This window comes from Vulpes lagopus, chromosome X (assembly GCF_018345385.1).
Source record: "Vulpes lagopus strain Blue_001 chromosome X, ASM1834538v1, whole genome shotgun sequence".
Classification (NCBI taxonomy): Eukaryota; Metazoa; Chordata; class Mammalia; order Carnivora; family Canidae; genus Vulpes; species Vulpes lagopus.
In genome coordinates this window covers 58,194,945-58,211,329 of record NC_054848.1, presented here as the reverse complement: position 1 = coordinate 58,211,329, position 16,385 = coordinate 58,194,945, and the positions used below count along the sequence as shown (strand labels likewise).

The window sequence follows — 16,385 nt, the reverse complement described above, 5'->3', positions numbered from 1 at the left end:
TTGTATTTCCTTGGTATTGGTTGTGACCTCTCCTCTTTATTTCATGATTTTATTAATATGAGTCTTCTCTCTCTCTCTCTCTCTCTCTCTCTCTCTCTTTTTTTAAAACAAGGCTGGTTGGGAGTTTACCTATTTTATTAATTCTTTCAAAACACCAACTCCTGGTTTTGTTGATTTGTTCTACAGTTCTTCTGCTCTTTCATCGAGTTCTACTTATATCTGTGTTATCTCCCTTATGCCTCGTGTAGGTTTTAGTTGCTGTTCTTTCTCCAATTCCTTTGGTGTGAGGTTAGCTTGTTTATTTGAATTTTCTCCCAATTTTTTGAGAGATGTTTGTATTGCGATGCTTTTCCCTCTTAGGACTGCATTTCTGTATCCCAAAGATTTTTGAACGGTTTATCTTGCTTTTCATCAGTTTCCATGAATCTTTTAAATTGTTTTCTAATTTCCTGGTTGACCCATTCATCTTTTAGTAGGATGCTCTTGAACCTCCATTTGTTTGAGTTTCTTCCAAATTTCTTCTTGTGATTGAGTTCTAGCTTCAAAGCATTGTCATCTGCAATTATGCAGGGGACAATCCCAATCATTTGGTATCAGTTGAGACCTGATTTTTGACCCAGTATGTGGTCTATTCTGGAGAAAGTTCCATGTATACTTTAGAAGAATTTGTATTCAACTGCGTTTGGAAGGAACGGTCTGTAAATATCTGTGAAATCCATCTTGTCCAGTGTATCATTTAAGGCCTTTGTTTCTTTGGTGATGTTGTGCTTAGAGTATCTGTCATTTTCAGAAAGTGCTGTGTTGAAGTTTCCTACTATTAGTGTATTATCATCTAAGTATGTCTTTACTTTGGTTATTGATTGATATATGTGGCAGCTGCCACACTAGAGGCATAAATATTCATGATTGTTTGGTCTGCTTGCTGGATAGACCCTTTAAGTATGATATAGTGTCTTTCTTCATCTGTTACTGCAGTCTATGGGATAAACTTTAATTTATCTGATACGAGGATTGCTACCCCAGCTTTCTTTTGAGGACCATTTGAATGGTAAATGCTTCTCCACCCCTTCATTTTTAGGTTGGAGGTGTCCTTATGTTTAAAATGAGTGTCTTGTAAACAGCAAATAGATGGGGATTGCTTTTTTATCCAGTCCGATACCTTTTGTCTTTCGACGGTGTCATTTAGTCCATTTACGTTCAGACTATTGAACGATATGAGTTTAGTGTCATCGTAATACCTATTCAGTCTCTGTCATTGTGGATTATTTCTTTGGGCTTCCTCTTTGTTTTGGAGTACCTGTTAATATTTCTTGCAGAGCTGGTTTGGTGGTTACAGATTCTTTCAGTTTCTGCCTATCTTGGAAGCTCTTTATCTCTCCATCTCTTCTGAATGACAGCATTGCTGGATACTGTATTCTTGGCTTCATGAAGTTATTCTCATTTAGTACCTTGAATATATCATGCCAGACCTTTCTGGTCTGCCAGGTCTCTGTGTTGAGGTCTGGTGTTAATCTGATATTTCTCCCCATAGAATTTAAGAATCTCTTGTCTCTCACAGCTTTAAGGATTTTCTCATTATCTTTGGAATTTGCAAGTTTCATTATTAAATGTTGGGGTGTTGTATGGTTTTTACTAATTTTTCGAGTGGACTGGTATATTTCTTGTTTCTGAATGGCTTTTTCCCTCCCCAAATTAGGGAAGTTCTCAGCTATGATTTGTTCAAATATACTTTGTGGCCTTCTCTCTCTCTCTCTCTCTCTCTCTCTCTCTCTCGGCTTCTTCTGGAATCCCAGTTCTATGTGGATTCTTCCTTCTCAGGCTATCATTTGTTTCCCTAAGCCTTTCCTCATTGTTTCTTAATTGTTTTTCTCTTTTTTCCTCTGCTTCCTTCCTTACCATCAACTTGTCTTCTATGGCACTCACTCTTTCTTCCACCTCATTAACCCTAGGGGTTGGGACATCCAGTTTTGATTGCATCTCATTTAATTGATTTTTAATTTCGGCCTGGTTAGATTTCAATTCTGCAGTTACAAAGTCTGATGTTTTCTTGAGTCACCAATAGCTTTATAATTGTGCTTCTGATTTGGCTTTCTGACATCGAAGTGAATTCCATATTCTGTAAGTCTGTGGCAGAGAGTACTGTTTCTTGTTGTTTCTTTTGTGGTGAATTCTTCCTTCTAGTCATTTTGTTCAGTGCAGAGTGAGTGTATTAGTGGGCTGAATCAAAAATATCATCCACAACCTAAGTAAAATGCACCCTTGTTTGAATCGAAAACTTTTTTCTCTGTAGCATTCCAGTGTTCTCTCTTTAAATATCAGGTCAAATTCGTAGGTGTGCGGGATGATTTGAAAGTTATCTAGGTAAGTTCGTGGGACCAGAGGAGTTGAGGACCCCTACTCTTCTGGTATCTTCCTCCTCCTCCGGAGACTCCATTCAGACTTAAAGACACATGTCCAAAAAAAAAAAAAAAAAAAGACACATGTCCATTGATAGTGAATGTATTGAAAAACATTTATCATGCAAATGAAATGAAGGGAAAGCTGGGATAGTGGTACTTATATGTGACAAAAGACACTTTAAAACAAAGAGTGTAAGAAGATACAATGTAGAATAGTATTTAATGATAAAAGGGAAAGATCCAGATTGAGAATATAACAATTATATATGTAGCCAACATAGAAGCATGTAAATATACAAAGTAATTACTAAGTGACATGAAGAAATTGGTGGTAATACTGTAATAGTAATGGTTGAGAACATCAACACTGCTTATATCAGAGATCAACTAGTCAGAAGGTCAAGAAGATTCGAATTAGTAGCTTTCAATGACATTTTATACTAGAGGTTCCTAACGTATATATCGGAGAATAGAACAAACTTTTAATATTATTTACTCTGAAAATTTTTCCTCATTCTTTTCTCTTTTTCAGATCCCAGAATCGTTAAGATATACTGCATGGCAGAGACTGGGAAAAGGCAACTCTAGACAGATATTAGATGTTACCAAGGTAAGATTAAGCAGATACTTCTATATATAACTCAGAAAAGTATGCAAGCCCTTTGAACATTTTCAAATTTATACTACATATTTTGTGTTTCTCATTTTTTCAAAATACTTTTCTAAATACTGAAAGATGAATAAGAAATTACGTTCTGGCTACTGGAAATAGTAGTAGATACCTTGATTATTTTTCTACTCCTAAAGAACTCTGAATCACTTGAGACCAGTGCCAGCTAAAGTACCATTTTCAGAATGCTTTTTTAAATGTAATGGCAGCTTGTTGACACTTATATTTTTCCCTGTAATTTATATCTAATACAGGGAATGGTATAAGCTTTTCAAGTGAGTGAAGTTCCTTTACCTTAGAAGATATTCAGTTGTCAGAGTATGAAGGGACTCTAAGCTTTTTGGAGCCTGATGGTTACTTTACTTGTTGATATGGGTTATTTTACATTGTTAATATAAGTGGAAGACAATTTTACAATTTCTCAGTGCTCTAAAATTATACAGGCAATTCTCCACGATAGAAAAGGTTAGAAAATTAGAATACAGCCTAGCCTTGAGTACTTCCTTTATTATTTCTTTTGATTAATGATTATTTGCCACTATAAGGTACAATGGTTTGTTCTAATTTATGCAGATGCTGTAAAAGTGAATTACATTTCAATCTTTTGCTTTGTCAAATACCTCAATATCTTTTGGTATTCATCAGACCCCTTGAAATAATTTGTTGCTTAATCTTTTCAATGGAGAAAAAAAAAAATCTCACAAAAAACACTGTAGCACTAAAATTTATATTTCATGTTTTCCCTTTAAAACTGCTTTAAGATTGTTGATCCAAGAATCAATAACCCATTTATGACAATTATTTTTTTTTCTCAACTAGTATGAATAAGAAGGCACTTTTGCTTTTTGTGATTCCATTTTCATAGCTTGGCCCAAAGCTTATACTATTATAATTTGGCATTGATACACATTTGTGTCTGTAAAGATCTTGCCCTTCATTAATTCAGTAATTATTGATTATTATAGCTACTGAAGAAACATTATATGTATTTATTTCATTAAGTATGATTTAATTGAGGAAAAACTTTAAATATTAAGAAGTTTAGATTTTGAACCTAAGCTTTACTGTCTTTCTTAACTATTATATTTTCTCAAATGACCATTATATTTTCTCAAGTATAACTTTTATATTTCTCTAACCTAACAATCTTAAAACCTTTTAAAAAAGTAGAAAGATGTTTCTGTATTTTTAAGGCTAGTTGGGAGATTTATAGATAGGTCTATTTTATAAAGTAATCCATTAAGCATTGAAATCTATCTTGCCCATGTGCAAGACACTGTGGTATAGGCCATGGGAGATACAAAGATGAAAGAGAGTGTCTTTAATTTCAAGAAATTTACCGTATAGCAAGAAAGACAAAATATGCATCCATTTTACTATAGTATATGATAGGAAGTATTAAATGCATTGATAATCTATATATATATACATACATCTATATGAGCAAGAATAAGGAAAAGAATCAGTTATGTAAAATGAACTATATTAAAGTATAAAGCAAAAATGTATACCTGTGGAATGCAGATAGGATATGAGTTAACTGCATGATATACTTTCCTTGCCAATGATCTAGTAAAATTATATAGTACTATAGTAGCAAATGACAGTAAGAAAGCTTGTATAAAGTCAAATAGAAGTGTAATGTAAGTTTTTAAACATTAATTTCAAAAGCTATTTAGAGAAAGTAATTTATGTATGAGTATTATATTTCAATATTCTTTGTATAAGTGTCTCTGTAAGCTAATTGTGAAGTTGTTTTGCTTTGTTATGCTAAACTGAAAGCTATGCTTATGAATTTGTATGAGGTATATTCACTAGATTAAGCTAAGTCAGAGTTTTAAAGATCCGAAATCCTGTAATAACTGATGGTCAACTTGGTATCATCTTCCACTAGGCTCTTCAGGGCCGGCCACTACCAGAAAAGAGGACATGTTGGCATGGTCATGCAGGAGGAGGACTCCACACAGACCCAAAAGAAGGGGTAAGAGCGAATAACAAATAACTGGAAATTCTTACACATGATTGTATTGCATAGAATACACACACATGTATGCATGCATATTCAAGATTACTGTCTTCCAAAATATTTTGATTGACTCATATAACTACAGGTTTTCTATTTTTTTTAAGATTTTATATATTTATTCATGTGAGACACACAGAGGCAGAGACATAGGCAGAAGAAGTAGGCTCCCCGCAGGGAGCCCGATGCAGTTCTTGATCCCAGGACCCTGGGATCACGACCTGAGCCAGAGGCAGATGCTCAACCACTGAGCCACCCAGGCACACAACTACAAGTTTTCTAATGAAAAACCTTATTAATTGACCATGGGTATATGGATGAGATTTTTCTTGGGCTGAAAACAAAATATGTCATGATTTCTAAAAAAGAAAAAGGTTATCAACCTAAACATTGAGTTCTTTATTTAAAATAGCATTGGTTGAGGTTGTTATATAATCCAGCCTCACAAATAAATAGGTAAATTAGAGTTAGCACTTGCAAGCAATTTGTGTGTTTTTTGAGTTTAGCATTTCCCCTTCTATGTATATAGTTTATAAAGATCCTAAAATGTTCCATAGCTGCCTGATAAATCCTCCATTTACCTAATACATTTATTTACTTTTCCATATTCTTTTAAAAAATTTTAATTCCAGTTGGTTAACACAGTATTATATTAGTTTCATATGTACAATAGTATTATATTAGTTTCAGGTGTACACTATAGTGATTCAACGCTTCCATGCATCACCTGGTGCTCATCATGACAAGTGCACTCCTTAATCCCTGTCACCTATTTAACACATTTCTAAATCTCCACCCTCTGGTAACCATCAGTTTGTTATCTGTAATTAAGAGTCTTTTTCTTGTTTTGTCTCTTTCTTATTTTTTTCCCTTTGCTTGTTTGTTTTGTTTCTTAAATTCCATATATGAGTGAAATCATTTGAATATTTGTCTTTCACTAACTGATTTATTTCACTTAGGATTGTACTCTGTAGCTCCACTCATGTCTTTGCAAATGGCAAGATTTCATTTTTACGGCTGATTAATGTTCCATTGTGTGTATATACCACATCTTCTTTATCTGTTCATCAATTGATGGGCACATGGGCTGCTTCCATATCTTGGCTATTGTAAATAATGCTGCTATAAACATAGGGGTGCATATATCCCTTTTAATTGGTCTTGTATTCTTTGTGTATATACCCAGTTGTGAGATTGCCAGATCATAAAGTAGTCCTATTTTTAACTTTTTGAGGAACCTCCACATTGTTTTCCACAATGGGCTGCACCACTTGCATGTTTTTAACACTACTAATAAAAATTAATAATGCTGCTTAGAAGGTATTTAAGTCATCTGTTTACTCAATCCCTGTAGTAAAAGGGATCATGAAAAAAGAGTGACAGTTTTAGTATTTGGAATCTCTTGTTCTTAAAATAGATAAATTATTTGTTTTATAATAGAATCTTCAGATTTTAAAGAACTTTGATACTATACTCCTGCATTTAAACTTTTTAAAAATGCTTCTTTTGAAGAATCCTCTACTAGTAAATTTAGTTCATTCTGTGCTCATAATAACATGAGTAATATAGAACTTAAAATGAAAAAAAAAGAACTTAAAATGAGGACTACTTTCCAGACTTTGCTTGACATAATCTTTTTATGCTGAAAATAGATCCTCATTGGATATAGTCAGAAGCTAGTAGTATTAAAAGAGAGATTAGCACTTCCTAGAGCAATCAGAGAGCTTTGGTATAAATCTTGATATAATCAGAAGGAGTGGAATAGCAACTTGGAATATTAAAAAATTGGAGGCCTGCGGAGATAATTGAATTATGAATCTCCAGGCTTCATAAAATGAGTGGACACAGACCAATGGACAAGAATACTTGGATGATGTGGAGAGGCTGTTTTCTAGCTCTGATTTTACTTGTTATGAAGCAGCCTTATGATCTTTATTTGATTTTTCCAATTGACTTCCCTTTGGGATAGATGATTAACTGATTGGGCAATGTGAGTATCAGTCAGCTTGTTATTTTTTAATTATTAAATTAACTTTTGGGTACAAATAAATCTCATATGTAACATAAGCTATTTTTAGGGCCTTTTCACTGTTAGATAAACTCTTCATTAGTGGTATCAGACCAGCAGAATATGGAAAACAAACCTTAGTGTATAGAGAAAAAAACAATAATAGCAAAGCTTTTTATGACAATGTAGCATTCATCTCCTATCCATAAACTTACTATATACTTAAATCCCCAATTATTTTGGAAAATATTTCAGTTATTGTCGATTTTTCCCTCAGACATCTGTTCAACTTGCTTGTCTTTTGACTTAGATTTTATTAAACCACTGTTATTTCTAAGAATATTGAGGTAATGGTTGAATTTATTCCTTTAATTGCAGTTAGTTACCTTCAGCATAGATTGAAGAGACCGTACTCTTCTGGACAGTTTCTACTGTCCACTTTGGGCACTTCCAAATTATCTGCTGCTAAATTTGTTCTTAAGAGAGAAAACATTCAATTTATAGGGCACATTTCTACAAAACAAATTGTACCCAAAGTTAGTATTTATTTTATTCTTCCTCACCACAGATTTTGCCCCCAAGTTATTTCTTTATTAACTAGTCCCTTGATCTAGGATTAGAACATTTCTTGCTATTAGAATTCAGAAATGTATTTTTTTAAAGTAATCTCTACACCCAACATAGGGCTCAAACTCACAACCTCAAGATCAAGAATCACATGCTTTACTGACTGATCCAGCCAGGTGCCCCTCAATTCAGGAAAGTCTTTAAAATCAGAATTTTTAGATAAATTCCAAATCAGTTAAAGAAAAGGTGATTCTCTTACCTTTATCAAGTGATCATTTTCTTTTTTCTTACTTTTATTTTCTTATCAAAGATGAGTGGACTGCACAGCCTTGGAAGCAATGGACTCTTGGATGGAAAAAATTGTCCTTGCTTCAGTGCTTAACAACCTTTTCTGCTGAAAGATACGAGGTTATTGACTTGAGAAGCAAAACATGTATTTAGCTTATTAAAATGCGGTTCTCTGTAATATATTAAAATTCTACTAAGTGAGCTGCTCCAGATGTGTTTTCATTTTTTATTGTCCTTTTTGTGCCCTATCCATATAGTTATTAGCTATAGGTATACTTATAGCACCTATAGCTATGAGAGACTACATCTCTCCCTCCGGTCACACTGTTGACTTCAGTATTGCTGCATATAAGCAGTGCAGTTTGTGACTTTCCAGTTTTACTCTATTGGATCAGATGCTTCCAGTTTCATTTATGCATTTGTTTTTGGCCTACTGTGCTATGATTGTGCTGTTTCAGCTCCCTGTATACAAATAGATATTCCTTTCATTATTTCTTTTTACCTTCTCAGCCTCACAAGGCTTATGAAAGTATATATTAATACCAAATAAGTAAGTAAATAAAAATTTGTCAGAAGTTATGATGACTTAATAAATCATATAATAGGTATATCTCCTGAATATAATAACAATTTGTCCTCGTGTTTAAGAATAATTAATTAACTGAATAAATACATATATTTTTTAAAAGATTTTATTTATTTTTTCATGTGAGACATACAGAGAGAAGCAGAGACACAGGCAGAGGGAGAAACAGGCTCCCTGTGGGGAGCCCAATGCGGGACTTGATCCCGGGATTCCGGGATCACGACCTGAGCCAAAGGCAGACACCCAACTGCTGAGCTACCCAGGTGTCCCTGAATAAATACTTATTTTACATTATTTCTGGTATTAGGTATCTTTTTGTGGCACCTGCTTTTTTTCTGCTGGCCCACCTTATTTTTAGTCACTTTCATCTCCTCTTTGACAGCTCTCTGATGTTCCCAGGTCTTTTTTTCCAAACTCATTTCTAGGAAAAAAAAATACAGTTTGTTACCATACAGAGATCATAGTGAGCCTTTTGAATTCTTTCTTGTATTACTTTGTGTTTTCTTTCTGAATCCATTTGATTTCCTTTCTTATGGCAAGCTAATTCCAGTATATATTTGAGGCTTTTGTAAAAACTTATTCCTCATACTAACATACTACTAGTTTTAATGGGGCTTAAAATGTTAGTTCCACATTTTAAATTTGAAGCTATTTAGTTATAGGAAGAAGGCCCCATTGTATTTATTGTTAGTAAGGAGGAAAGTAGATTCACTCCAACTTTTGTAGGCCTTTTAATATTTCTATAGCATTCAAATTTAGAGAGCTTTTGTTATTATGATATGTCATCACGGTTATGTTTTTAAAATAACTTTTAAATACTACTTATTGTGAAAATGATAAACAGTATAATGAAAGAATTTCATATTTTCTGTTTACATGTAAGTGAGGCTTAAATAAAAATTATTATATCAACCATTGGTTACTTCAGCAATTTTGACTCCTGAGAAAGAACTTCTTTCCTTAGATTATTGGTTTTTTTCCTATACTGTAATTATTCCTTACACAGTATGTTTTCAAATAAGCCAATTTCTTACCATTTTCCTTGACCATTTCCTATATTTCCCCTCCTTTCTTTAAGAATGTCATCTTAAAGATGCAGCCATTCATCTTAAAGAAAGGAGGGGAAATATAGGAAATAAAGGGGTGTGTATGCTATTTGCATTGCTTAGTCTGAAATGTAAAGGTAAGTTGATATGAAAATGATTTTGAATTCAGTCACAGGCTTGTGGCTTTAGATAACACTTGTCTTTCAGGATTACCATTGTGTGTCTAATGTATAAATTACGAGTATCCATAGAATGCTGATTGTGGTGATTTTGAGAGGTGGTATATGGTCTTTCAGCATCTGTGTTGAGAACTCCAGTGTTACTTTACTCTTGTGCAGCAGGAATGAATTGATTTAAACTTATTTAAAAGTGTGCCTCATGGGACACCTGGGTGGCTCAGTGGTTGAGCGTCTGCCTTCGGCTCAGGGAGTGATCCCGGGATCTGGGATCGAGTCCCACATCAGGCTCCTTGTGGGGAGCCTGCTTCTCTCTCTGTCTCTCTCTCTCTCTCTGTGTATCTTATGAATAAATAAATAAAATCTTAAAAATAAAACAAAAAACCCCAAAATATTGTTATTTAAAAATAAATAAAAATAAAAGCATGCCTCAGCCTCTGATATGCCTTTTTTTTATTTGGCCTCCAGTTATAAAAAAGACATTTTTCAAACTTTATAGTGTATCTACAGTATAAGTGAAGTCATATACTTTATAGCTGAATGGACTCATAATGCATGATTACACAACTTCAGAACCCATTTTGTTAAATGGTGACATTTTATGCACTATTAAGCCAACTAGAATAATTTTCTTGCTCTTAGCCACAACTTCTCTGTGTCCTTATTGAAAACTTTTGGGGTGTGTCATAGAAGGTTTTGACAGGAGAGAGTGTTGAGAAAGATATGCAGAAACAGGGCCTTTTTGTCATTATTACATCAAGAGAAATAACACAGATAAAACTTGTGAAATGGGAAAGTGGTTGAAATGCCTCAATTTGTGTTATAATGCATTAAATTATATTTATTTAGTAATAGTTTGATTGAAAAAGTGAAGTTTAAAATTACAGCCTTATTCCCATTTTTAAAAACACCTTACTAGTTATGAGAGTATATATGAGTATATGTGTATATAAACTAAAACATTAAGAACTGTACTTTCAAAAAGAAAAAAAGGACTGTACTTTCAGCATTTCATGTTTTTGCAACCTTATATCTTTAAAGCAGCCAGGAACATAGTCCTGTATTTAGTACAATATGAACAGTTTTCTTTCTGTTGCTGTTTACTTAATGAACTGAGACTTAAACTACAAAAATGGTTTTGTGAGCTTTGGAGACAATAAGCATAATATAAAAGTACCCTGTATAACACTATGTGTTATCCTGAATTTCTTATATGCTGATACTTTTCCTCCATTCCTTGCTGTGTAAATCTACTTGAAATTTGAACTTTCCTCCTTCAAAATAAACTAAATTTTTTCTTATATATGAACTACATACAGAAAATACAAGGAAGCAAAATGAATATAAAAAATTATCAGTGTTTCCATTTACTTGCAGCTACTTATTTTAACTTTTTTGGTGGTATTGCTTTCAGACCCATTTGTTTACATTTGTAAACTCATGTACACATCACTTTTTTAATGTGAAAAAATAAGTTTTGTACTCTGCTTTTTTCACTCACATGTTTCTCTGTGTCACTACATGTATTTCTGAATGGCTGCACTTTGTTGTATACATTCACTATGACTTGTTTACACAGTTCTCCATTATTGATTTTTTAGGCTGTTTCCAAAGTTTTCCTATTAAAACAGCATGAGAATAAATGTCCTTATAGTTAAGATTTTCATTCCTTTACTCAGTAGATACTTGTTGAATACCTCCTGCATGTCAGCCACTGTGTTTGGTATTGGGTAACAACAGTAAGCACAAAACACAAAGTTACTACTCACATAGAATTAAATTCTAACAGGAGAGCAGATGTTAATCAAATAATCACATTTCTGTATATGCAGTTTATAGCTGAAATGGATGCTTCGGAAGGAAGAATACTCTTCTGTGAAAGAATACAGCCAAGGATCCTGACTGGGGTTAGGGAAAACCTCATTGAAGAAGTTCTGCTTGAGCTGGCAGTTAACTAATTGGAAGAGGTTGGACAGTGGGTTGGTGTTGCACAGAAGATTATTCCACACAGAATGAGGAGTTATGCAAACGCCCTGTAGCAGGGGGACTATAGCATATTTGAGCAACTAAAAGAAAAGAAAGCCAATATGGAGTGAACCCTGAAAATAGTGGTGTAAGATATCACTAGAGATATAGTCCGGGGCCAAGCCAAACAGAGCCTCACAAGCAGTGTTACAGACTTTGATATTTCAGAGTGGTAGAATGCAACTGAAGGGTTTTAAACTGTGAGTAATATCTGATTGCAGGGTGTACTTATTGAACAAGGAGCAGGGTAGATGCAGAGAAATCATTTAGGAGGATGTTGCAAGTAGCCTATGTGAGAGATTATGATAGTTTGGATTAGGTTGGTAGGTTCAAGAAATTTTTATGAAGTAAAATTGATTTAATTTGGCACATAGTCTTAAGTATTTTTTAAAGCATAAGTGTTCAGAAATGGAATTCTTGACACAAAGGGCAAATTGTTTTAAAGCTGATGCAGATACCAAAATGCTTCCTGGATAGATTGTTTCAGTTTACTCTCCCATTAACAGTATGTTAGAGTGCCTGTTTCAATACTTCATCAGCAATGAGCATTAAGTTTTTTGGGTTTTTAAAATATCTATTCCAGAAATTGAGTAGATACTTCAATTTCTAAAATAGAGATTAATTTGCCAACTACAATAACATGATAGTTTTGGACTATATATGTATTGATCTTATTTTGGCTTTACAAAGTGTGATTTTGATTCTTAATATTCTGCCTCTAAAAACAAACTAAAAGATTTCATGGGATTGTTGCTTCAGGAACTTGAGAGAAAGAAAAATGTAAGATGATTTAGGTCAGATTAAACATCACTAGAAAAATGTGTTCTTGTTGAAATTTGTAATAATTCAGCCTCTGTTCTTTCTAATTAATACCAAGACTCCTACTTTCCTAAACATAGCATTACAACTCTATCATAAGTTTTGACTGAGGGCTCCAAACTATTTTAATTAAACATATTGATAAAGAGCCCAAGAGTATATAAAGATTTTGGCCACAAAGGTGGAAATACTGAAATATTTATTAAATTTTGTATAATGTATTGATAGCTTAATAGATGAGAAATTACTGTATAGTACGTGTCCTCTTTCCTCCACTGAATAGCTTTTTGGCAATATGAGGATGGCTATAGATGGAAGTAAAAAATTAAGGGATGTAAGTAGCTTTTTAAAAACAATTTATATAGTTTCTTTTTTTCCAGGATAGTTTGAGCTTGAAAGATACTGACCTTAGATTCATAATAAAAGTTATGTTTGCAAATATCTTCTCCCATTCATTAGGTTGCTGTTTTTTTTTTTAATGGTTTCCTTCACCATGCAAAAGCTTTTTATTTTCTTGTAGTCCCAATAGTTTAATTTTGCTTTTGTTTCCCCTGTCAGAAGAGACAGGAAAACGTTTCTGCAACTGGTGCCAAAGAAATTACTGTTACTGTTTTCTTCTATTAATTTTATGGTTTCAGTTCTCACATTTAGGTCTTTCATCAGCTTTGAGTTTCTTTTTATGTATAGTGTAAGAAAGTGGTCCAGTTTTATTCTTTTGCATGTAGCTGTCTGGTTTTCCCAGCACCATTTGTTGAAGAGACAGTCTTTTTCCCTTTGTATATTCTTGCTTCTTTTGTCGTAATTTACCATGAAAGTGCGGGTTTATTTCTGGATTCTCTATTCTGTTCCATTGATCCATGTGTCTTTTTTTGTGCCAGTACCATATTATTTTAATTGCTACAGCTTTGTAGTATATCTTGAAATCTGGGATTATGATACCTCCAGTTTGGGTTTTTTTTTTTTTTTTAGTTTTTATTTTAATTCCAATTAGTTAACATACAGTGTAATACTAGTTTCAGGTGTGTGTGTGTGTGTGTGTGTGTGTGTGTGTGTGTGTGTGTGTGTATTATATATACCACTTCTTATTTATCTATTCATTAATCAATGGGCAGTTGGGCTGCTTCCATAAATTTAGCTATTGTAAATAATGTTGCTGTAACCATAGAGGTGCATGTTTCCCTTTGAATTAGTGCTTTTGTGTTCTTTGGGCAAATATCCAGTAGTGTGATTGCTGGATCATGGGATCGTTCTTCCTTTTCAAGATTGCTTTAGCTATTCAGGGTCTTTTGAGATTCCATACAAAATTTCATATTATGTGTTCTAGTTCTGTGAAAAATGTTGTTGGTGTTTTAATAGAGATTGCATTAACACTATGTTAATTACACTTGAATAAAAAAGTTATGTTTGTAATGTTTGCATATTTCTCAAACGTACATAATTCTACGTTATTGAAATGCAGTTATTGAAATGACATGTTACTTACTGCTTTGTTTTCTCTCTTTGAACAGTTAAAAGATGTTGATACTCGGAAAATCATAAAAGCAATGCTTTCTTATGTGTGGCCCAAAGACAGGCCAGATCTACGAGCTAGGGTTGCCATTTCCCTGGGATTTTTGGGTGGTGCAAAGGTAAGAATAGGAGAAATTATACATTGTTTGTTTCTGTAACTAAGAAATAGTATGGCATTTTCTAATAATAAACTTAAGCTGATATAAGCTACTTTGGGAAAGCAATTGTTAACTTTTAGGACCCTTGTTTACATAACTATTTTATGCAGTCAGAAATTATATGGTAATGCCTAGTTGATCTGTGGTTCACATTTAATGGCCTCAACTTAATGGAATTCATGTTAAGATACAGGCTCATTGGTTGTAACAAAGCATTAAGGAACTTTATAAAAGAAACTCCTTAGAGCCCTGTTAACTCTTACTTAATACATATTTCTTGTAAGCTTGGTCTCTGTTCCCAGTAAATTGAAAAGACAACGAAGAGGCATTTAGGTACACTGATAGCCATAAGTGGTAAACAACAATGTAAAAGGAAAAAAAAAACAGGAAAACTTAAAAAAAAACATAAAAGCTGGACATTTCTGTAAACTCAGTTAGGGGCCCTCTATATCTTAGCTGCCTCATCTGTTTATCTCTGTACTGTGTGTAGCACATTTTAATAAGGCAGTTATAATAACTCAACCTTCAAGGGAAAAAACCTTATTTTCAATTTATTCAGATTTTAAAGTTAGTGAAGATATGTCTTTAGGTACAATATGTAGTCATGGTACATGTGTAGTCTTTGGAGTTAGAATTCCTGACACTGGCACTTAATAATGTTGTAATGTTGGGCAATTGCTTAGTCTTCATGCTCAGTTTCCCAATTCATAAAATAAGGTAAAACACTGTTTTTATAAGGATTAAATAAATTAACATACAAAAGACCTGAAACAGTGTTTGGCACATAGTGAAACATGTGTTAAAATAAATTAATTTCATTTCCGTCAAAAATATGATAAAAATGTCTGCTTTAGCAGACATTATATTTTTATTTAAATTATTTTTAAATATAAATGAGGTTTGGCTATATAACTCTTAGGTGTAAGAGTTAATATATTGTTTTAGAACCCAGATCCTATCACTTATTTCTTCTCTGTGTCATGTATGTCCCCTTTTATTTACTTATTCTTTTCCCTACCCTAAAAATATGTATTGAGAACTTGCCATATAAAGGACTGTTCTTGGCCCTGTAGGGTATTCAAACATTAATAAGGGACACTTCTTCTCTCAAATCATACAGGATAAGACAAATTATATTTTATTGCTATAATGCAAAGTAGGTCATAATGATTTAAAAGAAGTATCATTCACATGTTGGGGGATTTCAAAGGAAAGAACCACCAAGATGGGGAGTCTGGAAAGGTTTCACAGAGGAGGTGATGTCCGAGATAAGTCTTGGATTGAGGTAGGATTGTTACAGGTATAGGAGTAACATGAGCAGGATGACAGAGGACAGTTAGTGTGTGTGGAGTAGTGAATACTCCATCTTTTCTCCAGTGAGGGGATAATGTTTCAGAGAAACTAAAAGTAATCTTGGAAAGAAAGATGGAGCTCCTAATGTGAAATACATTAACTGTGAAAAAAATTTAATTATGTTGGAAGTAGGAACATATATTTTGACCAGAAGAGTAATAAGGTTAGAGTTGTACTTTAGAAAATTAATCTGACCCTGTTGTATAAAATGGATTAGGGTGGTAAGACAACTAAAGTAGGGATACCATTGATTTTCATTTCATGTATTCATTTAGCAAGCATTTACTGACCAGTTATGAGGCTAATGTAATAGTCTAGATGAGAAACAGGGTCTACTTTATACTGGAGTAGTGGTAGAAATGGTAATATGGAGAGAAAAGATTCCAGAGATATTGTGAGATATGGGAAATATAATCAACAATATTTAGCAATGGATCAGATATTAGAAGTAAAAGAAATAGGATTCAAAATTGATGCTAAGGATAAGAGAAGAAAAATGCTTTTAACAGAAGTAGATAGGAAGGTCTTATTTGGGAAGACGAAAATTTTGGTTTGGGGCAAGTAAGTTTGAAATGCTAATGCAACCTTGAGACAGATATTTAGCTGATAAGACAAAATTGCAAGGCAAGTTTAGGAAGGAGCCCCAGGCTAGAAAGTTTAAGAGGTAATAATTGAAACAATGTAGATTAGTTCACCAAGGAATAGAGTAGAAATAGAAGATGACTATAGACAGAACCCATGATAACTGTGTTCCTGTA

The 16,385-nt window shown here is 33.4% G+C and overlaps 1 protein-coding gene across 3 annotated transcripts in view; it reads left to right on the top strand.

Annotated features, from left to right (window-relative positions):
- ABCB7 (ATP binding cassette subfamily B member 7) overlaps positions 1-16,385 on the top strand; it is a 164,544-nt gene that overhangs the window by 79,240 nt on the left and 68,919 nt on the right. For 2 of the 3 annotated variants that reach the window (XM_041741121.1, XM_041741119.1), the window contains exons 2-4: positions 2,932-3,009; positions 4,964-5,050; positions 14,116-14,235. In XM_041741121.1, the coding sequence (XP_041597055.1) occupies positions 2,932-3,009; positions 4,964-5,050; positions 14,116-14,235 (285 nt within the window). The remainder of the gene's footprint in view (positions 1-2,931; positions 3,010-4,963; positions 5,051-14,115; positions 14,236-16,385) is intronic. The other variant, XM_041741120.1, reaches the window with a different exon arrangement.